Source organism: Hippoglossus stenolepis, chromosome 8, assembly GCF_022539355.2.
Source record: "Hippoglossus stenolepis isolate QCI-W04-F060 chromosome 8, HSTE1.2, whole genome shotgun sequence".
Taxonomy (NCBI): domain Eukaryota; kingdom Metazoa; phylum Chordata; class Actinopteri; order Pleuronectiformes; family Pleuronectidae; genus Hippoglossus; species Hippoglossus stenolepis.
The window spans coordinates 2278342-2303985 of record NC_061490.1 but is presented as its reverse complement, the minus strand read 5'-3'; the positions used below and the strand labels follow the sequence as shown (position 1 = coordinate 2303985).

The window sequence follows — 25644 nt, the reverse complement described above, 5'->3', positions numbered from 1 at the left end:
CTAACAGAGTAATCTGACTTCCTTTTGAGTTAAATCAAAGCATTTCCTGATGATATTGAATTATTTGCTCAGAGGTCATTCTGAGATCATTCTGGTGAGTAGGTTTACCAGCTCTATATGTGTGAGATGTAAAGCGTCTGCTGGTCCAAATACAACTACTGCGTGAATTAAATAATAACCAAAGAGTAGTGATCCTGTGACTTTGCATTTAGTACCACAACTGGTCAAAGCTGGTTAACATGCTAACTGTAAGCAACATACTAAAGTTACCATGCTTAAAATGCTTGAACCAAATCTGATTATGTAGATTATGAGTCTGACAAGCTGAACCTTTTTTATTCCACTGCTCAGAGGGTGAGGATGAGGTTTTTCATTTATGTAGTATTATGGTCTTTCTTTTTCATAATGAGCATCACATCTAAAAAGAGAAATGCTGTGAGGATGAGGTGGAATTGAAGAATGTCAAGTGAGACTGGAGGTTTTGTGCAGGAACATTAGATTGGTATCTGTTATAGGCCTACTAGACGACAGGTTCATTTCCTCAGCCCATTTGTCCACAGAGGGCAGAACCATACAGGGACAAGTGTGAAAAGGTGTTTTATGGGACAATTGAGGCCCAACCTTGAACCCAACATGAAGAGCTACTTATCCTGGACTCCATCACCATTTGTCAGCAATGATTGGACAATAACATTGCTCACCGGTCAGACCTCATGCTCCTCCCTCCCACTGTCTGGATCACACCTCCTGCAGCTTGTATATGCCCCCCACGTGCATGCACCCCTTTGCCCTCCTTAGTCTTTTCAGGAAGGGCTTGGCTGTCTGCCGCGCCGTGCTCTGCTGCTGCAGTCTTATCTGTTGACAATAATGGACTCAGAGAGGGATGGGGAAAGTGTATGTTGGGGTGGGGTTGTACCGATGTAAGGACTCCAGACCAGATTGAACCGCTGCTGGTTTCCCATGAGGGTCGTTGGTCCGTCCAGCCCCAGAGATGTTATTTTGGGCAGCAAGGATTATTAAAGCATCCTCTGACTCACCCCCTCAGCTTTTTTCATTACCTCCTCACTTTCTGTGTAGCCAGACAGCCGCGCAGCGTCACTGCCTTTGATTTCAAATGCGGCTTGCTCACTGGAATGAAAAATGCATACTTAGCAGAACCGAGAGGAAATGCATGTGTGGAGTGAGTGAGAGAGGGAGAGAGAGAGAGAGAGAGGGAAAGACAGAGAGAGAGAGAGAGAGAGAGAGAGAGAGAGAGAGAGAGAGAGAGAGAGAGAGAGAGTGTACGTGCATGCAATCACTTGTGTGACAGAGAGGGGATGAGATGAGGAGACCATGGTTCTTGAGACATTTTTTTTCCAGTGCAGAAATTCAGCCATTGTGTGATTACAATAGAATCTGCGTTATGAAAAGCTCAACAAATCTCAATGTGTTCTCGACACAGAGTGCTTTGTGAAAATGAACAATGACTGACAAGCACTGAACAATCAACATGCAGTATACAGTAACAGCAGCAGGCAGGAGGAGTCTCCATGGATATTTCTTCATGTTATACTGGAAGGTCTTTGTAATGTGCTTGTGTGTCGGGTCAGAACTGTGGAAGGATTCAAGCCGTCATTTACTCATTCACTGCAGGGTGTGTCAGTGCGCTGTGACATTACTGTTGGGTGTAGCCACACAAAGCACATATCTGACCACACCAGAGGTGATCAGAGGTAGATCGACTAGATGGGACAGCTGAGAGGGCAGCAAGATACTGCAGCAAATCTCTGTTCTTCAGCCAATACATAGTATGATAAACAGCTGGGACAAATCTGTCTGCAACAAATGATGTTTGTTCATCATGAAGCCTTATGTTGTGGTGGCATTTAACCCTACATTTACAGGATGACCTGCACCGTACCAGAACGTGGTTGGGGTGGAAGGCAGCTGTACAAAGTGCACCACTATGACACCAGTCCTGTCTGTTGTTCAGTTTAGGCAACGAAAGCCCTGAGGTTTAGCATGGGAATGATGTTGATTTTAAATTTCATTAAAACTTTTTCTGAAGTCAATGTGAACTTTGCATGTATTAAACCAGGTCTCAAATACTGTGAGAGCCTAAACACGAAAACGTTTGAAAATACTCAAGTCACTACAAGTGGATACTGCAAGAATCAATACTTTGTTGGGGAAAAATCATGTCATTGATGTGATCAGTATCAACTTGTTTGTGACTTGATATTTGGGAATTAACATTTCCTTCTTCTTTCTTTGAAATTCTCCAAATATCCAAAGTAACTTCCTGATATATATTTTTAACAAAAGATATTTTTCCTGAAAATAGTAGGAAAAGCGCAGTTGTTAGTTTAAACTTAAAAAAAAAGCAATTAGACATAATCTACTAATTAAAAGATTTACAGCTTGGATGTCTGGCCGTTCCGGCTTCAGTGGTCTTCACAATACAAAAAAAAGTAAACACATGCTCTGCTCCTAACCTTTCTCTGTAGGGAGGGTAGAAGCCAGCAGGAATGCAACAGTCCTCACTGGCAGCTAATCTTAATGGCATACTCTGTTGGGGCTTGGCCTACATAGTGCGCTAGCGGTGCCTTTTCTTAAAAAGGAGACCTAACAGGCGGTGCAGTGCGGAAGATATATTAACCGTGCAGAGTATAAACATAGAATGAGCAGACTAGGCACTGGTTGGTCTCCACAGACAGGAGGTTGGAGCCTGTGCTTCGTGGAGAACTCACAGATCTGCAGACACTGTCAACTGAGCTGATAGATGTAGAGCTGTACAACTTCTTCCACACAAACTCTCTACAAAGCTCCTCACTCTCAGACTGGTAACCCCCTCTGTGACTGGGAGTTTCTTATCAGACAAACCCCAGTAATTCAGAGTCGGAGACCGAACATCCAGCACAAGAACTGTGAGCACAGGGTACTCACAAGGCTGTGTGCTGAGCCCCCTACTCTACACACTCTTCACCTGTGACTGTGGCCACCCAGAACAACACCAACATCCTTAAGATTGCAGATGATACTACAGTGATCAGGCTGAACACTGGTGGGAGCAAGACAGCCTACAGGAGGGAGGTGGCAGACCTGGTGGCCTGGTGTCATGACAGTAATCATTTCCTGCAGACAGACAAAACCAAATAACTTATTATTGGCTCAAGGAGAAGGGGAGGGCTTCACAAACCCCTTCACATTAGCGAGACAGAGGTTGAGTGGGTGAAAACCTTCAAATTCCTTTTGAACTCACATCAGCGAGCATCTCACACTTTCTAAGAAGGCTGCAACAAATTTGGTATGCCACCAACAATTCTCAGCAACTTCTGTAGCTGTTCAGTCGAGATCGTCCTTACCAACTCCATCATAGTGTGGTATGGGAACAGCACTGCCCAGGACAGGAAAGCCCTCCAGCGTGTACTCACACCTGCACAGCTCATCTCAGGAGTAACCTGCCCCTCGTACCAGGACATTTACCACACCAGGGTCATGGGAAGGGCCCACAACATGATCAGGGATGGAACACATCCCCAACACAGCCTCTTCACACTCTCGCCACGAGGCAAACACTACAGTAGTGTGAAGTCCATGACAACAAAACAGTTTACCACAGGCCATCAGGCTCATGAATACACACTGCCCCTTACTACCAGTATGACAGTAGAACTTTAGAAAACACTAACACACACACCAATAATGCATAACACACTCTATTTCCTATACACAATAATGTTCACTTTACTATTGTGCTGGTGCTGCTACTCTTTGCACAAATACATGTATATACACATAAGTATGTGTGCATATATTAATATATATTAGTAAGCTAGTCTTGTGTTCAACCTCTATTTTTATGTTTAATCCTTTTTTCTGTTGCCATTGGAGGACTAGCAAAGTAAGATTTTTATTGTATGGTGCAAAGCCTGTTTTTACTGAGCATATGACAATAAAGAATCTGGAAACGAGGCATCTATTGCACTTCTATCCATCCTGGGAGAGGGATCCCTCACATGCAGCTCTCTTTTATTTTTTTGGGTAGTTTTTCCTTACTCTTGTTGAGGGTTAAAGGCAGAGGATGTCACACCTTGTTAAGCCCTATGAGACAAATTGTGATTTGTGAATATGGGCTATATAAATAATAACGTATTGATTTAATCCTGAATCTGTCCATTTTCTTCACACAAAAAGTGCTATACCATTTTCTCTCAGAATATTGTACTCAAAACATTTTATTATTTTTGAGGGACTTTGTTGCATAATTACCGGCTAATAAAAATCTTCTGTAAGATGTAAACTGTTTTCTTTAGCTACATAATCTTTATTAGGTGACACACTTGAACACATTAGTCTAGTGTGTTGTTATGTGACTGCAAGGTCAGAGGTTAGACTGTTATAACAGCTTAAATGGCTACTGTAAGTTACCATGTAATACAACATGAGCTGGATTCATCAAATATAAAAAGGGTTAGGCTTAGATTTGAATTGTCTATCTTTAATGTGTGATACACAGCAGCGAAGGTGGCCCTATTTACACTACTCACTACACTTTCTTTTACACACAACCCTATGTGTGCCACAAATCGTGCCAGCCCAGAAATTTATTTTAGTAGTTATAATATATTTATAGCAAATGCAGTAGCAATATTCAAACTTTTACAGATATTTTAAGTTTACAATGTCATTCAGAGTCCTTCTCAGGCCTGCTGTGTCATCACTGATGGTCTGAAATCATCTTCTCGTCTCCAGGAGTGGCAGTCAGATACTCACTCAAACCCAAAGCTACTTAGAGCCCTGCAGTCTATAGCCCCATCCCTGACTGTGCTGATAAAACACCCCCACTGCTCCTTTACCATTTCCCCTACCTTCAGCCTCTGTCCTGGGAAACGCTGTGTCAACAGCCCATCTCCACCTGCCCTCCCTGATTCCACGCTGCCGTCACTCAGCTGTGACCATCACTGTCACAAACAGCACATAGTAGCATATCTGCAGCCTAACGCAGGGTCCGTCTCGTGGGAGGGCTGAGGTGAGGGGGGAGGAAAGAACGAGGGAAAGTGACTGGTGAATCATGGTGACAGATGTGAAAAGTGTTGAGGCAGAAGAGTGAGAAGATAGCGACAGTAGGGAAGACTTTAACAACACCCACTAAGTCCCAAACCAGGTCACTGAAAACCAACCATGTCATCATGCTGCAGAACCAGGGAAAAAGTCTCATCCATTTTGTAATGCACAGAATTTATGACCCCCACTTTCCCTTTTCCTCTCCCTCTTCCATATTTGATTTAATGCTTGAAACTCCACCTTGTGGATACAAAAAAAACACACACAAACCATGTCATTTTTTCAGTTTGAAGATCATAAGACCTCAGGCTGAATGGGATTAGGTGAAACTTCCTGCTCTGTTTATGATTGGTGATAGATGTGACCTAGTAATCAACCAAGGAATGTAATCCCTTCCTAGGCAGAGGGCTGAAAGGCCATGCAGGTTAGATGGGGTCGCTTGCCCGACATCCAGCCAGTGTTAGCGATCACATGATGATGATGTTAAATCTGAAAGTCGGCTTGATTTCAGGCTCCCAGAAGCCTTTGCAGCAGGGTCATAAACTGTGCCATTCATCTAAATCCAGCAGTGTAGCAGAGCTGTGGGCACGGCAGACCGTCAAAAACAAAGCAGGTCATGCAACGATATCATTTGACTATCAGGAGATGCAGCTGAACTGGAATTTAACCTCATTTGATTGTACTTGGCAATCGAAGGAGTGGATGCATATATTTTTTACTGCGAGGATAGTCGCGGCTGGGTCAGGAAGAGTGACACTGCATCTGAAAATATACCTTTGGAGGCGTATTTTTTCCTCTTGCCATCACTTCTTCTCTGATTGCTCTCGGTAGACACGCAAATTCAGCATGTTTTCCTTCTGCTCGTGCTTTCGTTCTAGTTATCTTCTTTCAATAGAGACCAGTCCAGGATGTATTGTTGTCATTAGTGGACCAGAATCCCTCGAAGAGAAGACCTCTGCAACACCGCACCACTCATTTGTTCTCATTTGACTTCTCTCCATTATCCACAAAGTGGAGGTGGCACAATCCCCAAGGGGGCAGCGTTGCATTTTCACCTTGATTGCCTTTGGCTTTCTTATTTAACATGTGTCTCCAGCAGCAGCAGAGGCAGAGCAGAGAGAGCTAGTGTCAGCCACTCCGTCCAAAGAACACTGCTGCAGAACTAGATCTGCTGCCGCTGTGTGTAGATCATCGTTAGCTCTCTAGAAATAAAACAAGGACACTTTTGGCACTAGAGGAGAGAGGATTTGAAGCACAGGGCCTGGTTGTAAGCTGTGAGGCTGCTCCGGTACCTCATTTGGATTGGACTGAACGGCGTTTTGTGTGAAGGAGGCCATGTGTTTGCATGGTGCAGCCGGGCAGAGGTTTGAACTAAGCTACTTCCCAGGATCCGACAGATACTTTCAATAAGGCGAGTTATATCTCATGATTTAGACTGTAGCACTTTGGATATAGATTGGAGGACAATGCAGTGTGTTGAAATTCAAACTGTTAAATGAATTATCGTAAAGTTAAAGTTAATATGGACATGTGAACATCTTAATTGTATGTTTAGTGTATAGTGTGTATTGTATTTTCTGTAGACAGTTGTCAGTTACACAAACATAATGAAAGGCAGCCTGCATGTACAGTAGAGTGCATTTGTGCAGCACTGTTGTTTAACTTCTCCAGCAACTTACAGCAAATATCAAAACAACAGAGCAGCAGTTTTCTGTGCCTCAGGGATAATTATCCCAGCATCATTAGAAAGCAGCGGCTTCATCTTGGCATTTTAGTTTTCACTGCATCACTAAGAAGTTCAAGCTCAGGCTAATATCTATGAAATGCTGGACGAGGGTATTGTGGCCAGAGTGGGTGTGTGTCAGTGTGTGCATGCATCAAGGTGTCTGCACAATGCAGCTGAGTACATGAAGCCAGCAACATCTGCGAAGGGTTCATCACTTACAGAATGCTTCCTCATTGACTTTCACTTATTGATCTTTGTGCTTGTGGTGAGTCTTTGGTTTTAAATGGAATTTCAGTGTAACCTCTTGGGTGGCTGAGGGTGTGCAGACCTAAGTGCAAATTGTCTAAATCACTACATGTGCAAATCTATAGGAAAACGTTGTTTTTTTGAAAATACGAACATTTTTATAAATATATGTCATCTCATTCTGTTCATTGCAGAGAGAGGGAAAGTAAATCATATATTCACAATTACAATTTTCCCCAATAAACAAATTGTGGCCATGAGGCTTTACAGTAAGAATTCATTAAATATGCCTGGCCATTCACAGATGCTGAATATACTGAATAGTTTTGAACATGCTGTGATCCCAGTTGCTCAAATACAGACCAATAAGCACCTTTTTAATACACAAACAAAAAGCAACTGTAATATATTTGCATTAACAATGACAGTGATTGTTTTAAATTTGAGTTTTAAGTTTAAATTAGTTTTCTTCTAATTCAGCATGAAAGCCAAGGTGGTTTAAAAACTACACAGCTAATGTGATAATCCTGATCCCACTATTGAAATGACCATCATTTAAACCAAGACTGTACATTACCAGAACGACACAAGGAATATGGACTGTACCACTACCACTATACAGTAAACTGACCATCAGCCTGTGTGTTGCAGACTCTGTGTGAACAGATGTGTGATATCCCTCTGTTTTGTTTCTTATCTTAAAGCCACATGAAATGGTAAAGATTTGTGACCACAGGAGCGTCCTGCTTGATCTCAAGCCTTTCATCATAAAACAGAGTATAAGGGGTGTCTTTCTCACACACACACTACACACACACACACACACAGTCACTCTCTACGGATGTCTCTGATCAGATCTCATCAGTAGGTCAAAGCAGTGACACATCTGAGGACGACCTCGCCCCAGACAGAGCCACTTCCCATCACACCACAGTATATTGGGGAATTTCACTCGCTGGGTGGTGTGTCGTATTGCAGAAAGTAACAGCACATAAAGGTTTTATCACGGCGAGCGTGTCGGGTCACTTCTAATCTTTTAGGGATGCACTTTTTAATCCTTCGGGGGCCATAGTGTAATCCCATGATTTTTATGCGCCATGGATTTGATACATTATGCTGCTTTTGATGAGGACAGTGTACTTTACTTTAAAAAGATGATTATAATATTGGAATTACTTCTAGAACAGGAGGTGTATATGAGACTGTGTTGGCAGCAAAAACAGACGCCATATCTGTACAACAGCATTTTCTCTAATGATATATAGTGACATGGAAGTTCCTCTTTGCATAACAGATAAACCTTGTACACTCCTTTGCTGTGGATGACGAAACAGAATTTCTTTCAGCCATTAGATCCAAAAGAACATCCTTGCATAGATGCAATAATCTTTTCTCCCATGTTGATTATAAAGGTCCTGCTGACGGTCATTAAATGAGAACACTGTCAACCTCCCTGATTTGAATCTCACTGTCATCACCGACCTTGTCTGCAGCTGAATGAGGTCTCGTGTTTCATATACTGTCACAGCAGAGGATTTCTATAGTTAGCTCAGAGCAGGACAAGGGCAGTGACGAGGGTCTGTTTGTATTCCCACGACAGGAATGTACAGAATGGTGGCTTGTTTTCCCACAGTCCACCATGCAGTCAGTGAACTTGTCTCTCTATCGTCGGCCCGTTCAGATGAATCACCACGCTGCCTGTGCTGCGTCTCAGTGCCACATCTGCGGTTGCATCACGCACACATCTTACTATATAAGGAGGTGTGATGGAAGGAAGACCGTCACTGTGTGGCTCGTGACTCAGTCGTCGCAGCAGCCAGGCTTCTGTGCAGCATCACAGGCATCAGGATCCCATCCTCTCATTCCGTGCTTGAGCCTGACAAGTGTGGCAGGACGCACATACCAGCCACATGTTTAGCTATAGGATGCAGTTACCTGATCCTATCTGCCTCATTTTCCACACATATTGTCGATGACATCCCCTCCCCTCCCTCTTCACATTTAGTTTTTCCTCTTTCTTTCTCTCACTGTCTGTGTCACCGAGGACGGAATGCAAATCTAAGATCAGCAGAGTGTATCATGGCAGAGCTGTGGGGGGCTCAGAGGTATCTGCAGAGAGGCTATTACAGTAACTGTGGCAGCTGGAGCAATGGGGGAATAATGCACAGTACGAAATTTAGTGCTGCGCCACCGCTCTGTTGTACTTACTGAGGGCTGGTTTTAACGCTGACAACGTTAGCATCGTGAGGCAGATGCTGATGGAGCGCACTATGCTCACTAGCTGCCATAGACATTTCTCTGTTTGGACAGGAGGGACACACGAGCCTAAACAGGAGCAGGGGAATGTAATACTTGTGTCAGGATGAGTTAGATCTCATCAAAGGCTAGTTTGTTAATGTTCGTTGGAGATGCTATGTGCATGTTCCACGTGCATGTGTGTGTTTCAGGTGTTGCATTTCAACACAACGCCCCCGAGGGCACATTAACCTGAAGCCCTATGAGGACATACTGAGAGCCAAAGTGAAGCATTGCTCAGGCAGCCAGCACAGCGCACATAAAACACACTCAGACACAAGCACACAGACATGCACAAGTGAATGCACACACATACACATATACATAACACACCCCGCTATCATCATCAATTCACTGTAAAAAGATGTTGCTCACTCGCCCCCTGCTCCACATTCTCTCCCATCCACTCTGTCTGTCCCCTGCTCCACCATATCATCTCTGCTGCCACTTCACTATGGATTTGTGAATGAAGTGGCACTCAGATAGTGACCAGGAGCATGTTGTGAATAACAGCCCTCATGTGTTTCTCCAGCTGCGTCTGAATCACTAGGTGACAGGAGGGATTTGTTGTGATGTGAAAGGAGAGGTCACTAGTGTGAGCTGGCTGCATCACAGAGACTTTTATTTTTGTAACAAACAGGGATGTTTTCATTAGTGCGCGTACGATATCCATTAGAGATTTGTTGTGTTTCCACTACATCCTTTGTGCTACAACTGCTGCACATGCATAATGAATCCCATCACTTGATCTTTTATCTTGATTTGTATTGTATCATATTTTCAGTCATGAAAACATAAAGTCTATGTAGAAAATGAATGAAAAGGCACAGGCAGAAGCAAGATGCTTATATACATTTGATTAAACTCTTATAATTAATTGCATTATTTTATAAAATTTTAAATCTTGTAATTTCATCACATTGGAGTTTATAAATAGTTAATTTATGTGATCAAAACAATCTCCCTTATTAATAATATTTATGGCTCTGTTCTGGAGTAATATAATTGAAGTTGTTTTCAAAGTTGACCCCAAGAGGAAGTATTCATGAAAAATGCATTATATGCAAAGTTTTGTGATTTAATGTATCTCTAGATTTGAACAGGATTGATATTGACCTTGAAAGTTTTCCTTCAATATATTAAATATGTTGTTTCCATGTTAATTTATGGTCAATCACAACCCCTAGAAATTTGGTCTCAAACTCTACAAATTTCTGATTCTATATCACCATCGTCTATTTGATTTATAAAAACATAAATTTAGTTTTTTAATATTAAGAGAGAGTTTTTTACGTCAAACTAAGTTCCTTTAAATCTCAAGATATACCTCTTATGCTTGTAATTTGCTGTGGATTAAGCTAAGTAGCTTGGATGAAACAGTTATGTTAGTGTGACCTAAACTAATACATCTTATTGCTTGACTTCTGCCCCTCTCTAACAGCTCATATTTGAGGTTTAATATACACTAGTCCCATTTGTCATTGTGTTCCTCCCTGGAGCTGGTTCTTCACGTCTGTGAAATTCCTCAAGGTTCAACATAGAAATTCAACACGGAACACAAGAAGCATCTTTAGCCACATGTGCTTCATCACAGAGCTGATATCTTGTGGTCTGATCCAGTAGGCAGGGACCGAACCTCCTCTGTGGTTCAGTGAATCAGCCAATCTCACTTGAGGAGCCCTTACCTTGGCCACTGAGCAAGGCTGGCAGCAGTGATTTATGAAGCCATTTATGAAAAGTTGTCACGTACAAAATTAAGGGAATGCTTCACAGAGCTTTTTCCTGACAAATTATTATTTGGGCGGAAAAGTGGGAGAAATGTAGGAGAAAAGTGGCTTATGAATAACTGATTCTGAACAAAAGAATAAATGCATTAACACACAGTTAGCCTCCTCCAGGCGTTTCATCCACTTCCTGGCTGGTCTACATTCTGACAGTCAGACAATGAAAAGATGAGTGAATGATCATTTTAGAAAAAAGGGCTCCCGATTGTAAAATACTTTAAAGTATTCACCCCATAATTCCCAAATTAACTGTAAAATCGAACTTCTCTCCTGTTTATCAAGGCCAAGACACATGATTATAGACAATGTTTGAAATAAAAAAGATATCACTATAATAATGTTAGGAATTTAATGTTTACCTTCAAGGGGATCATAAATTCAGACACACCATCGGTCACATTGTTGCCTCATCTTGTGGCATCCTGTTGTTTATAGTACATTATAAATGATGGTGATTGAAGCACCTATGTCAACAATGTTAATCAGACGCTATCAAAATGAAAATGAAAGACTGCCTATGGAACTAAAAGAGTAAAACAAAGTTCAGGATTTTGACTGCATGAGTGTATGTTTTTCTAATCTTAATACGTGTTTACACATATCAGAAGAAAGCAGGAGGTAGAGCTTTTTTGCATTACATGCCATATTGTTTAATTAGGACAAGACGTTTATCTCTTTAAATTATTTTCTGTTAAAAGGAGTTCCAGCCTCCTGCAAAATGTGCTAAAAAAGGAGCAGCGGTTGGCAATGCTATAGAGGTTATAGTCTATTGCAGTGAGAGGAGGGTGTGGTGCTGCATCCTGCTGCTTAGTCTCATTTCTCCCTCTCTTTGTGTGTATGTATGTGTGACAGAGACTGAGCAGGCTTTCATTCGGTTTTGACAGGAACTGAAGCCCAAGCAGTGCAGGAGAAAGTAGAGAGAATATATAGACTGCAGACTGAAGGCTTCAGCCTCAGCAGAGTAGCTGTAGTCAGTGAGTGTGATGAAGCTCTGTGGAACACTTCTCTGACTGCACATTTCCACCTGCTGTATATTACAATACGGTATCTTAAAAGAATCATAATGTCCAGGGTCAAAGTGGTCCGATCACTAAATTCCACGTTTTGTTCCCCCTCTGTGTTCCACAGGAAACGAAGCCCATCTGCATCCAGGGATCCAAACCAAAAATACGACCAAAGGGAGGGGGGTGACCACTCACAGTATGCCCCGACGGACGGCGGCATGCCCAGATCACCGTCCGACTATGGGGATGGGGACCCTCGGCGGGCTCCGCGGGGCCCACACATGTACCCAGATGTGGATGCGGCACGGATGGGCTACCGGGACCGGCGGGGCCCTGGACGCTGGCACTCCCAGGAATACCCACTGGACCAGGAGCTAGATGGACCGCCCAGTGAGTATGACCTCCAGCGGCAGCGTCAAGAGGAGTTCCAGACGCGCTACCGCAGTGACCCCAACCTGGCACGCTATCCTGTTAAGCCACAGCCCTATGAGGAGCAGATGAGGATGCATGCCGAGGTGGGCCGCCTGAGACATGAGCGCCGCCACAGTGATGTCTCCCTGGCTTACACGGAGCAGGACGAGCCTGGGCCCATTCGGCTGTCCCGACAGCATCTCACCGAGCGCCGGCCGCCTATGGTGGGACAGCGCTCCTACTCTGTTGACCGGTCTTCCCCAGGGCCCATGGGTCCTGGCCTTGGAGGTCACAGAACCTCCAACCACAGCCCCCCAACGCCGCACCGAAGCCCTGTGCTGGGTGACCGATCCGGGGACCTGCGGAGAGGAGACCTGGGTGTGGATCCAATGAGGAGGCAGCAACACCATTTGGACCCCAGTTCAGCTGTCCGCAAAACCAAGAGGGAGAAGATGGAGAGCATGTTGAGGAACGACTCTCTCAGCTCGGACCAGTCGGAGTCAGTGCGCCCGCCACCCCCCAAGCCCCATAAAACCAAAAAGGGAGGGAAGATGCGGCAAGTGTCACTGAGCAGCTCAGAGGAGGAGCTGGCCACTACACCGGAGTACACCAGCTGTGAGGATGTGGAGATAGAGAGTGAGTCAGTCAGTGAGAAAGGTAAGAGCCACACACACCACCAGTGTCTCTCTGTCTGCTCTGTCTCTGCATAGCTTTATTTAATGCTAATACTGCTCAGATACTTTTTCATGCAATTGTATAGACATTCTTTCCTAATACAAATGACAAAATATTTCTTGGAATGTCAGATTTCATCATTGAATTCTACTTGCTGTCTCTTATTGATATTGATTCTGATGTGATTTTTGCAGCTGTTGACTCAGATATAACCTTCAGATTCCCCTGTCTACAGTCCTATATGTGATGTGTATGTTCGTATGTTTATATGTGTATATTTATGTGTAGAGCTCATTATTTTTGGTTAAAAGAAATATTTAGAAATCATCAGCATTTATTCATTAACAACAAAAAGGTGTGAAAAACATCAGTAATAAATCAATCTGGGCAAACATTTATTCAAATATAAATCTGCAATGCAACCAAAATATCAATCTTTGTTTCTTAGGAGGACTCTAGTGCATAATCAGAAGCTCATGTCCTAATTTCCCTCAGTTTCTATTTTCTGATCATGAAACGGTTAATTCTCCGACGTGTGTCGTGACTTTGATTCAAACAGATTTGCTCCTTTCTCTTAAATCTCAGCCTTCGCTGTAAATGTCCAAGAAACCATAAAATAATGAGCACTTTGGGGTTTTATGTATGTTTTCCGTGAATTTACTCTGACAGCTCCAGTGCCTTTGAGGAGGAGGCTCGTGCCCACTTGAGCCTGATGTGTTTCAGTGTGGATGGGTGTTTTGTGTGTTTAAACAAATGTAATGCTGCTGCTCTCAAGGCCTTATCCTGTTGCTCCTGCTGGCACACTTCTCTGTGACCTGCCTCAGCTGCTTCACTCGATCAGTCCGCTTTAATGGACAATGTTGCATAACAGACAGACAGGGGAGCAGGGAGATGTCTGTGGTGTGGGTGTCTAGTAAAACATGGTGAGCTGAGTTAAAAAAACAATAATTTAGTCTATTTTATTGAGTCGTTTTATGTCATGACTACTGCATAAATGTATGGAGGGGTGATAAAAGTGCAGAGAGCGATGTCTTCCTGCAGTTAGCCGTGACCTCGTGACTTCCATTCTGTTTGCTTGACATCCATATAATAGCTGCATAAAGACTATTTGAACATTAAATTAATACTTCAAATTATTTCTATAAGGAGTGGGTTCAGTTTACAAAGTGGTATTGGTCTTGTGGAGAAGAGAATTAAATCAGATCACTCATTGCAAATTTCCTACCTGCTTCAAGACCCGAGTGCACTTTTGTATAAACACAAACTGGCAAGTCAACAGTCACCCGGACTGAATTAAAGGCCAATTTGCATAGAATCAACCTCAAAAGCAATTGTTCAGGCGGTTGGCTTCTTGACTGCTCCACCTGACAGCTGTCGTAATTGCAAATTGATTATATTGTCGAACCTGTAATTATGGAGGCATTTACCGAAGAAATGTTAAAAGCAACAAACGGGAAAAAAGAAGTAGGAGCGGTTGACAACTGGAGGAATAAAAGATGAACAGGAAGAGAGTACAGTAGCACTGTTTGCTTTTGGAAGTAGCACTTGACCAAAGCACCTGCCACGTGCTAGAAATGTTTAATCTAGAGGCGAGCGGAGGAATACAGTGGGTCTGCTCTGTTATGTAACTGTTCTCCTCACTAAGGGAAGCAGCATCTGCGCTACATTATTGATGTGGGAGTTTCCAGGTTTCCAGGTAGCCATGAAACAAAAATAGGGAGAGAAGCAGGTTGTTCTGAGGGTCTGTTCTTTTCTGTCTCTGTCTGCCGGCCTCCTACACAAGTCAGAGAAAGGGAAAGCAAAGCACGGAGTTCCACTATCGACCTGAATAGATGAGGCTTTCATATAGAACCTCCTTGGTTGATTACTTGAGAGAATTTATTTATTTAGGTTTGATGTACAGTTTTATTAATTTATGACACGATTAAGGCTGCTGAGATATGGTGAATGTAGGGAGTCTGATAAGTGGTTCACAAAAATTCACTGAATTATTTATTTTAAACCAGTGTCCTTGTTTGCACTCTTTTAGTAGACATGATGATGTAATAGACAGTCACAACAGAGACGAGGTCCAAATCCACAGATTTGGACGTAATATTTTGGATGGATGTAATATTCAGGAGAGTATTAATATAATCAATAAAAATCCTTCTATAATATGACCAGATCCAAAATCTGTATTTGTGGTACATAGAATTATCAAATGGAACAAAATAGAATGACTGTAGAAATGGCATTGATATATGTCAGCAGAATCAGGTTGTGCATCAGCTTGAACATCCACTTTTCGGTCCAAGAAGCTGACGCCACGGAGGAGTCTTAGACTGTAACATGCAAACCAGCACGATTCTGATTAGCTTCCTCAGAGCAAATCAGAGTGAATGAGAGGGCAAAAAAAAACAGGGCACCTCAGCAAAGAAATTGTCAGTTGCCAATTGTAATTGCATGTGAGGCCATAGTTTGAGAGAAGAGAGATGAGAAAGAGGACAGAAAGCACCTTTTAAGTGACCGTCAGCATCTTGCGGTTTGTGTACTCAGCTTGACGGGGGCAGATCAGGAGATGGGTGTGCAACGGTAGACTAAGCAAGGTGCCTGTCATGCTCTCAATACCTCTTCTACCCTGCGGGGGCCACTGAGGCTGGAGGAGGGCTCGATGGGATAGGAATGAGGGGGGAACCAAAGGGAGGAGGAGACTGGAGGAGAGAGGGTGTGCCTGCTGTATCTGGCCTGGCTCGTGCCTGCGAGCACTAGAGACTGATTTATCGCGATGGCCTCTCCCTGTGTTTTCCTCTGTATCGATCCCCCTGACATGCAGTCTCATAATAGTGCCGAACAGACAGAAAAGGAGAGGCTGGCTGGCTAACTACAGCAAAGAGGTGGACATTGTGTCGTGACAGCCTGTGTCACATCGTCATCAATAGCTTTTGAGATCGGTGTTTGCACCTCAGTAAGTCTCTTGGATTTTCAGTCTGTACTATCAAGCTTGTTCTTTGAAAAATATTGATAATTTAACCTTTTACAGAATAAGCGGCACTGCTTCTGTGGTATGTGCATAATAATGCTAGAAGTTAAGTGAGCTTTTATTTTAGATTTTAAGGCGATGTTTTAACATCTGCCTCCAGCAAAGGTTTAACATGACATGGTTTTACCTTTGTAGCATGGTGACTGTTTAAACATACACAGTGTTTCACCCTTGCCTCCTTTCTGCTCTTGCCTCTTGAATTGTAGTAAAAACAGCATCAATAATTAATGATCCAATTAATAGTTTACACTGGTTTTTATTGAGCTGTCAAAGTGATGGAGAGCCTGCTGGTAGTGAACTCCACCACTGCCTGCGCTCTGCCTTTGCCCTGAATCAGCACTTTGTGGGGCCTCGGAGCCGGGGCGAAACGGCAGGGCCGGGCGCAGACTGCTGATGCTCACAATTTATGGCCGTGATGAGTTTCCTGCTCCCTGAAAAACCACACAATGCCTCGCTGGGGATCAGTGCCCAATTGTGGTGTGCCACTGTTAATAAAGCTTCGGGGAAATAAAGGGGAGAGGCTGTACGCGCCTCCATGCTGGCGCCCACTCAAACCTTCTTTGACAGACACTGGGCAGGGGAGGGGGCTGCGATGAGAGGAGGAACAGGTACAGGTGGAGGTGAAACTGTAACTAGTATAACCTTGTGCAATCCATTTTGGATCTAATTTCAGACATAACAACAATGAATAATAATACTTTGCAAGACTAAAGATTAAAAATAAAAAAACATCAACCTCATACAGTCAAAGCAGCAATGAGTTAATACCACGAACAGGTAATCAAATGTACACCCATGTCTCCACATAGGGGGATTTACATCACATATCTCTTCCCCTCCCCGCTCATAAATGCGGGCCTTAGGTAAACTATCATTAGACGAGTGACTTCTTCAGTGCAGAATGTCGACCACTATGAACTGTGCTCTGGTGTTAATGCTGCTGACAGAATAGCAACTGAGAGGCAAAGAGGGTAATCACTGTTGTCAGCTGTTGGTTCGAGGTGCACAGGGGGCAAAGCCTATCTGCGGACATCCCTAATGTTTTATCACACAGCATAAGTGAGTACAGTAAGTCGTTTCAGCACACGCTACACTGATGGATGGACACTAAGAGCAGACAGGAGGAGGGATATGAATATTAATGAATACTAGTTTTCTGACACAGTCAAAATAACAAAGTGCAGAAATGATACCACTGAACCACTTCAACATCACCTCAACAATAGCGCAACATATTTTTTAGCCCTGTGATGCTGCTAAAACAAACCAAATCCAAAAAAGTGCTACAAAATACTCTTTTGTTTTAGTTCCTACAAACAGCAATCACAATGCACTCACCTAATTATTTGATGAGACATAGGATAAAAAATGACATTGAGCTCTCAGACCTGGACTCAGTTAACTGCATGGTGTGTGACTCAATAAGGCTCATGTTTGCCCTGTCCACTTGTCAAACTGACAACATACTGAACCTCATGTTGTTCCAGATGGGCAGGTCAGTGTATTGAGGCAATATTTGTGTCAACAAATTAAGTTGTCATATATAATATGGTTAGTTGTACAAATACTTGGGTGAGTACGCTGTTATCCTAATCAATAGGAGAGGACAAATCTGTGACAGTAAGACTCCAGTTGTAAGAAGCTTTTACTATTCTAAGTTATTATAGAAAACAGGATGTACATCGTCAGTATGTTAGGACCTGCATTCCTCCATCACTTGTGTGTATTTTTAGAGGACTGGAAGTTGTGGCTGCATTTATTCACAGTGCCACTATCTTTACACAGGGTTCTTCCTCTATGCAGCGTCTTTTTTTCATATCAAAAATCCCCTCCTCTTGACCCCTGTGTGCGTCAGTCCCATATCGCCTCGTCCTGTACACTTAGAAGCATATGCAGTCTATTTTTATGCCTTTCCATCAGACTTCCCTGATTTCCCTGAGATTGAATCCTTGGCCAGATAATGCCTGAAGGAGGGTTGCCTTGTATAGATCCATTAGGTTCTACAGCTCTTTGCAGGGTTAGTGAAGTGTGGGGAATGTGATGTATATTGCTCAAGGGCTGCTGTTTTCAGACATCCTTACCTATGCCCGCGGCTCCATGGTTCAGTACAGCTGCATACTTCATGACAGCACCAAATAGGTTTCTGTAATGTTAAATTACTTATCCTGTATATGCTTTAATAAGGGCAATTTCATTAGGACCAATTTCTTAATTTGGGCCCATGCACCAAAATTGTTAAAAGTAACACAATGAAGGATTTTTTTTACCTTTAAGCTTTAGAATAAGTTTGATGGTTCACTGACTTGGAGTGGGGACAACCCACTCCTCACCCTAAATGTCTGTGGCTCTCTGTAACTTTGGTGAGCAGGTACAATCTCCTGTGAAAAGCATGTAACTGACTGATAGCAGGAACTTAAATTGCCAGAATCAGGCCCAGCAAGTTTAAGAGTAATGCTGAACTGTAGTAAAAGACTTAGAAGTCATTAAAATGCAGCGTTTATTTCTAGTATTCAGTGAAACTTTGAAAATATCAAGAATTATAAACAGAGTTTTGTGTATTTGTTACAGCAGCATCTCTTCTGGTTCGGGAAGCCCATCTATAAGAGACTTTTGCCATTGCCACACCTTTACTTTAACAAACTTCTCCGAGGGAATTCACTCTTTGCCATGTGTAAAATGATATGTGTTTAAAAGACAATTTTAGCACTTAAAGGTTCAGCATGTAAGATTTAGGTGAAAGGGATCTATTGGAAGAAATTCAATATAAAACCATCCGAGTGATGTGTTTCATCTAAATTATACAAATTGTTGTTTTCTTTCCCCGTAAATGGGCCCTTTATATTTAAATACTTTATATCAACATCAGGAGCCGGCCCTCTTTACAGAGGCCGCCATGTCTTTTTACGGTAGCCCTGACTGGACAAACTAAACACCTTTTGAGTTTTTAGGACAACTGAAGGCTACCACAGGTTCTCTTTCATGTTTGGAAGTGGAGGTTTAGGTGAGGGATATTCAGCTGCAACATGACACTTCACCACTAGATGTCACAAAATTCTATACAATGAATCTTTAAAGAGACTGATTTCTGATATTGTTACTTCACTGTTGCTGCAGGAGTATCTATATTATAAATATTATATATATATATATATATATATATATATATATATATATATATATAAAGTGAAACGTTACACAGCATTACTATTTCAGTAAGTAGAATCCATGTCCACAACTTTCATGTGCTGATCCATCCAAGGTGCGAGGGCCCTTTAATGCTGCTTGGAGCTTTAATTCACTTGATTACTGAATTGTAAAATGACTTGCCAGTGTAACCGGTTAACATTTAAATGCCCATAGCCTCCACATAATGGGATGTTAAATGCAGAGATATGCTCCACACCAAGGTCTCGGGACAAAGAAATCCTCACTTTCTCTGCCGTCAGACTCCAGCCCCTCTCAGACAACTGAAATCATTTTCCCATTTGGATGGCCTCAACCATCAGCCCTCTTTGACTCTATACTACTCTCCATTGGGAATCTACGTTCTACCTTTGGATCCAATATTTTTTCACTCTTTTTAATTAGCTTGGATTTTTAAGCCTCTTAATCAAATTGAAAGTGCTCTCCATCTCTCTACTCTGTGCATCCACTTGGGAAAACAGGGCAAATCCTGTACGATGACAAAGTTAGCTCTGCAGACCTGCTTTTCTATCAGGTCAAATACTCACAGTGAGTTTATATTTCTGTCAAATATTGCATATTCAGACTGTGGCTGTTTCATGTGGTGCAGCAGATAATAGGGTTGCAGGTCTTGATTCCTCCTCCTCTTATTTTACCACCATCAGTTCTGCTCTTACTATTCAGCTGGATTGATGAGAAAATGAAGCAGTTTTACAGAATCGTCCCAGTATCCTCCTGTAATGCCCAGTCTGAAATGATCAAGGCTGTGTCCACGGATGCTACCACAGAAGTTGTAATCAGAGCCCTATCTTTGAAAGCTCTCCCTGGTGCACTTTAGATTGAGGTCAGTTAAGGCTGTGTGGCACAGCAATCTGAATCCCCAGTTAAACACATTAGAGAGCTGCCCTGCTCCCTCCTGCAAATGCAGCTATACTGTAGGATAAGATAGCAGCATGCTAACTTTGTTGCATCGTTGTCTGCTGACTTGGACTGAAGGACCCAGCAAAGAGTTTTTTGAAACAGTCTGGAAATAAAGAAATGAGAATGAAAGTGGTTATGGGTTTCAGCAGAGAAAGGAATGAGCAAGTGAAGAATTATCAGCTGTTGAGATATTCTCAAAACATGTTTATTAATTTGACATTTCAAACGTTTTTAAGTCTCAATGTGCTTATAATGGAAACTAAATTGTTTCTGCTCCTGTCTGTGTTAAATTTAAATGAAGTACCTTTAAAGGTTCAGTGTGTAGAATTTTGTGACATCTAGTGGTGAAGTTGCATGTTGCAGCTGAATACCCCTCACCTCAGCCCCCTCTTCCAAACATGAACGAGAACCTGTGGCAGCCTTCAGTTGTAATGAAACTCCAAAGGTGTTTAGTTTCTGCCAATAGATCCCTTTTAACTAAATCTTACACACTGAACCTTTAGAGTTAACCTGTGATGTGTTGGCGAACCACATGAGGCACGATGACTTCAGCTGCCTTGATAGACTTCACAGCTTGTTTTGGATTATAACTATGTCCTGAGGCTTCTGTGTCAGAGAATGATTGTGGGCTTGTGTCTTTTCCTCACTGTACAGTGTTGAGGTGGTCAAATCAGTATTGATTACTGATACTTTATTGTTGCATCTTTCTTTCTCCACACAGGGACCGTAGAGTTGCACATGATGATCACCTTTTCAGTTTGAGCAGTGTTTGAATGTGTGTGAGTGTTTGGACGTCTTGTTTAGTCCTGAAAGTGTAATATGTGCGTGTGTTAATGTATGTATGTCGTGGTTTGTGGTGTCCTCACCGGTCCCTCTCGCTGTCCTCTCTTGTGTATGTGCACCCTCACCCCCACCCCTCACCACCTTACAGGAGATTTGGATGGCCATTGGTGGGACCATGCGTCTTGGCATAGCAGCGAGGCCTCCCCAATGTCTTTGGTGAGACATGTGGAGCCCTGCCTTGACCCCCTTCCCCCCTCCCTCCTGCCTTTTAACCCCAATCTCTCTCTCTCTCTCTCTGTCTGTCTCCCCAACCCCAACCCCCTTCTCCTAGAGTCTTTTGTCATTTCATGTTTCCTTCGTTTTATTTACACCTTTGCATGTTGTTTTTCTGTTTTTCTTTCTGTTTTTATCCCACACCTGTAGGGGACAGTCAAAGGGGAAAAAGAAAAACTATTGAGCAGGCATTTATGTCCGAGCCGACACACACCTTATCTGAGAGGCAAAAGAAAATGGTGCGCTTTGGGGGACACTCATTTGAAGAGGACTTGGCATGGTGTGAACCGCAGGTTAAAGACTCGGGAGTTGATACGTGCAGTAGCACTACCCTAAACGAGGAGCATAGCCATAGTGAGAAGGTACTGAGACAATCTAGCCTGCATTTTGTTATTATTATTATTTATAACCTACCCATCCAGTCTTTGTTTGCTCTCTGTCACTAAGTGTAAATAGGTGAGATGTTTGTTATTTTTTATTTTATTTCACGTTGTATAAATTGATTTCTCTTGCGATTTCGTTCCTTTTTATTTTTCGGTTACTTTTGGCTCCACCTTGCTCGGTGTTGCCGAAAAAGTCTTTTGGGGGCACCCTCTTTGCTTGCTACTTGTACTTGCTGTTTTTTGCTCCCTAAACAGAAACTACACATCTTACAGTAGTTGTTAAAGAAACGCATTGACGCACAACCTCTCTGTTTGTCATGGCACACAGGAATGTGGGTCTCTCCTAGTTGCATGCTCGTTCTCCTCCGTATGTTGTGTTCTTGCTCTGCAGCGGTCCTGTTTAGTGCAGTAGGAACACCTTTACTCAGGCCCGTCCCTCTCACTCTGCTGCCCTACCCCACAGCACCCAGTCCAGACAGAACCTGCCCCTGCCCAACTTTCCATTCACTTCTATAGCAAAACTCAAATTATTGTAAAAGCACAAAACAGGGAAGATTGGACTTGTTTTGCACAAAAAAATAAAACATTTGGTTTTCTTTTTTCCCTTCCACTGCTGCATCTGTGACTTCACCCTATCTGTGTCTCATGGCTTTTTTCTGTGATTTCTGTTCTTCATCCTTCTTTAAACTTACGCCTCACAGTCTACCTCATTGGTTCTTGTATCATAGATTATATTTTCCCCCTTTTTCTTCATTGTCTGCTATCCCCTCACTACTCCACTTGATGGTGGTTGTATGTGTGTAGTGAAGAACCGGAGCGAGACTCCGGTCTTCCTGCTCCAGTTTGAAGAGCTGGTTTGAGGAGGAGTGTTGTGGCTGCTTGCTTTACTCTGCATGGGGCGCTGCATGAAGCTCACTCCACCTTCACGCCGGCAGGTTCACACAAGCTCTGGATATAACACCTAATACTACTGTCGAGTTGTATTTATGAGATTTGTTTTGTCCAGGATTACCCTGAGGAACATAACATTCCTTCATTTAAATTTAATTGAGCATGTTGTTGACTAAAACATAAAAATACTAAAGTTTTGATGAGTGAACAGAGTTTGTGTGAACCTTCTTCCCTGAGTGAATAAATACTACCCCCATGCCCTCTTTTCACTATGAACAGTTGTCTACTTTGGTCTTAAGTGATCAAATTCAAGTGGATGAGTTGTTAAACGAAAGGTGTGTTGTTGCTCTGACCTTGTAGCACCCGGTGACGTGGCAGCCGTCCAAAGATGGGGATCGCCTAATAGGGCGAATTTTGCTCAACAAGCGAATGAAAGATGGAAGTGTGCCTCGAGACTCAGGAGCTCTGCTTGGTCTGAAGGTGAGTTTATCATATGTCTGTCATACCTGAGAGTTCTGTGGAAATCTGATGGCTTCATGTGATTCTTTACTGATTATATACTTCCATGTTAACATCAATTCTTTTGTAGCTGTGATTTCTGTTTGTGGCCTAAATTTGTTTGTGTGTGTCTTACTAATTTTCGCCTAAGCTTCTAGTTATTGATTACATCATGTGTTACTATATACATTTTCATTAGTGACTTGATTAGATTCATGATGAATTTTAAAAGGCAGTAGTTGATTTTGCGATCTATAATTTTCTCTATGCACTCACATTGAGCTAATTTAGTGAACTGCGTTCAGCCTCTCGGACGAAGCAAGTCAGTCCAGAACCAAAAATGAAATATTTTAGTTAGTTATTTTAGAGTAGTTATAGCAGTGTGTATGTCTTGGATCGTCCCATCACAATCCCCACATATTTACTTATATTATATGATTACATATTTTGTATTGATTTAAACCTTCAGTGTTTAATTTCATCGCAGTCACTGCATTGCCAAAGCATTTAAATACTAAGTATTGTTGTAGATATTGGTTTCTCTTCTCTTGTTGTCTAGCTGTTGCATAAATCTGTGGGCGTTGCACACTGGTAGATAAAAAAGCTGGGCAACTAAAGTCCAGAGGAGCACAGTGGGCCGTGAGGAGGGAGAACAGTGAGCAGCAAGATGGGGAAAAATCATTACTGATTGAATGAGCCTCCTGAAATGGCATGTTTGTGTCTGCTCAGTGCCTCTGTGCGTTTCTGTCGGCTCAGCAGCAGCCAACCAACTCGGCTATCCAGCCTGTCAGTCCATCAGTTAGGCTGCCAGCCCTGCCCTCGCTGCCCGTCTCCCTCTCTCTCTCCCTCTCTCTCTCCCGCCTGTTACATAAAGCCATTTCATTTAGCAGACTTCCCTAAGCTCCTTTGTATGTTGGCATTCAGCTGCCATTAAGAAGGATTTTTATTTGTATGATGCCCATGTAAGCTGAGGAGAGTGGAGTACGACAGCTTCGAACTGTACAGTACAGCTCTCGCCCAGGGCCCTGCACATCATGGAGCAGCATCCGAGTGTGTCTCTGAGGAATGAAACATAACCATGGATACTTAAAAAAAAACAACTGAGATGCACTTTTACATTGACCCTCTACTTGTCATACTTTTATTGGGGACTCATACCTTGCAGGCAAAAGCTAAAGCAGTGACATCAACAGGAAATTGTGTGTGGGGTGGGGGGTCTTTGTGCTCTACATATTTACCATGAAGAGTTAACATGGCACAGTAACACTTTGGTTACACTAACACTCAGAGCCAAGTGAAGTTTGCACTTGTGCTTCATTGCTAACTCCTGTACCCTCTCTGCTTCTACAGGTGGTGGGAGGCAAGATGACAGAATCTGGTAGACTTTGTGCTTTCATCACTAAAGTGAGGAGAGGAAGTCTAGCAGACACTGTTGGACACCTCAGACCAGGTATTAAAAACAGACCCAATATTCCATGTATGGAAGTGAAATCAGAGAATTTAGTCGTAGTCAGCATGCTCTATCAGCATGCAATGATATGTTCCAAAGTTTGACAACACAGATGCACATACAGTTACTGCACAACAGTTTGAATCACTTCATGTGATATTGAGTATCTCTGATGTTTTTTGCAGGTGACCAGGTTCTGGAGTGGAATGGGAAGCTTTTACAAGGAGCCACATTTAAAGAAGTTTACAATATCATACTAGAATCCAAGCCTGAGCCGCAGGTGGAGTTGGTGGTCTCACGGCCTATAGGGTGAGAGCTCACAAATAATGACACACACATACTTACCTCCGCCAAGGACGTTATGTTTTCATCTGTGTTTGTTGTTTGTTAGTTAACAGGAATACACAAAACCTCCTGGAGGGACTATACCACATAACTTGGTGGAAGGATATTATATTGGTCAGGAAAGAACTCATCAAAGTTTGGTGCAGATCCGGATCAGGGGGCGGATTCAGGATTTCCCCCCCCTCTTTTTTTAATATCTCCAGGACATTTCCCCACTTTTTAATTGATTTCTCAGATAATAATTCATAGATCTTGATGAAACAAAAATGTTTAGGGGACTGATCAAATGAAATTTGGTGCAGATCCAAATAAAAAGGCAGGTCTAGTGAATTTAAATGTGGTTTCATAAGGGGAATGTTTGGCCATGTAGAGAAATCCAAGATGGACTATAGCTTGTGTTTTCACATAATATGTGAACCGCAGAATAAAAGCCTGGCTCCTACTCAATTTCCCAGTTGTTTTAAAAGAAAATGTCAATAGCTGACCTGTTGTGTGCTGCTGAGGGAGATACTAGGTTTATGTTGTCCTTACTGTCATTAAAGAGCGGGGCAGCTGTGGTTCAGGGGGTAGAGTGGTCATCCTCTTACCAGAAGGTTGGCGATTCGATCCCAGTCTTCCCCATTCGCATGCTGATCTCTCAAATCTAGAATTTGCCCTCTCTCATGGAGAATGTGCTGCACATAGATAAATGTGTGTGTGAATGGGTGA

The 25644-nt window shown here is 42.7% G+C and overlaps 1 protein-coding gene across 49 annotated transcripts in view; it reads left to right on the top strand.

Annotated features, from left to right (window-relative positions):
• The window catches only part of rims2a (regulating synaptic membrane exocytosis 2a), a 132405-nt gene that overhangs the window by 52027 nt on the left and 54734 nt on the right, over nucleotides 1-25644 (top strand). For 37 of the 49 annotated variants that reach the window (XM_047340878.1, XM_047340881.1, XM_047340880.1 and 34 more), the window contains 5 exons: nucleotides 12226-13169; nucleotides 21520-21731; nucleotides 23004-23123; nucleotides 24492-24591; nucleotides 24777-24900. In XM_047340878.1, the coding sequence (XP_047196834.1) occupies nucleotides 12226-13169; nucleotides 21520-21731; nucleotides 23004-23123; nucleotides 24492-24591; nucleotides 24777-24900 (1500 nt within the window). Of the gene's footprint in view, nucleotides 1-12225; nucleotides 13170-21244; nucleotides 21313-21519; nucleotides 21732-23003; nucleotides 23124-24491; nucleotides 24592-24776; nucleotides 24901-25644 lie in introns of all 49 variants that reach the window. The other 12 variants (XM_047340889.1, XM_047340904.1, XM_047340902.1 and 9 more) reach the window with 1 other exon arrangement.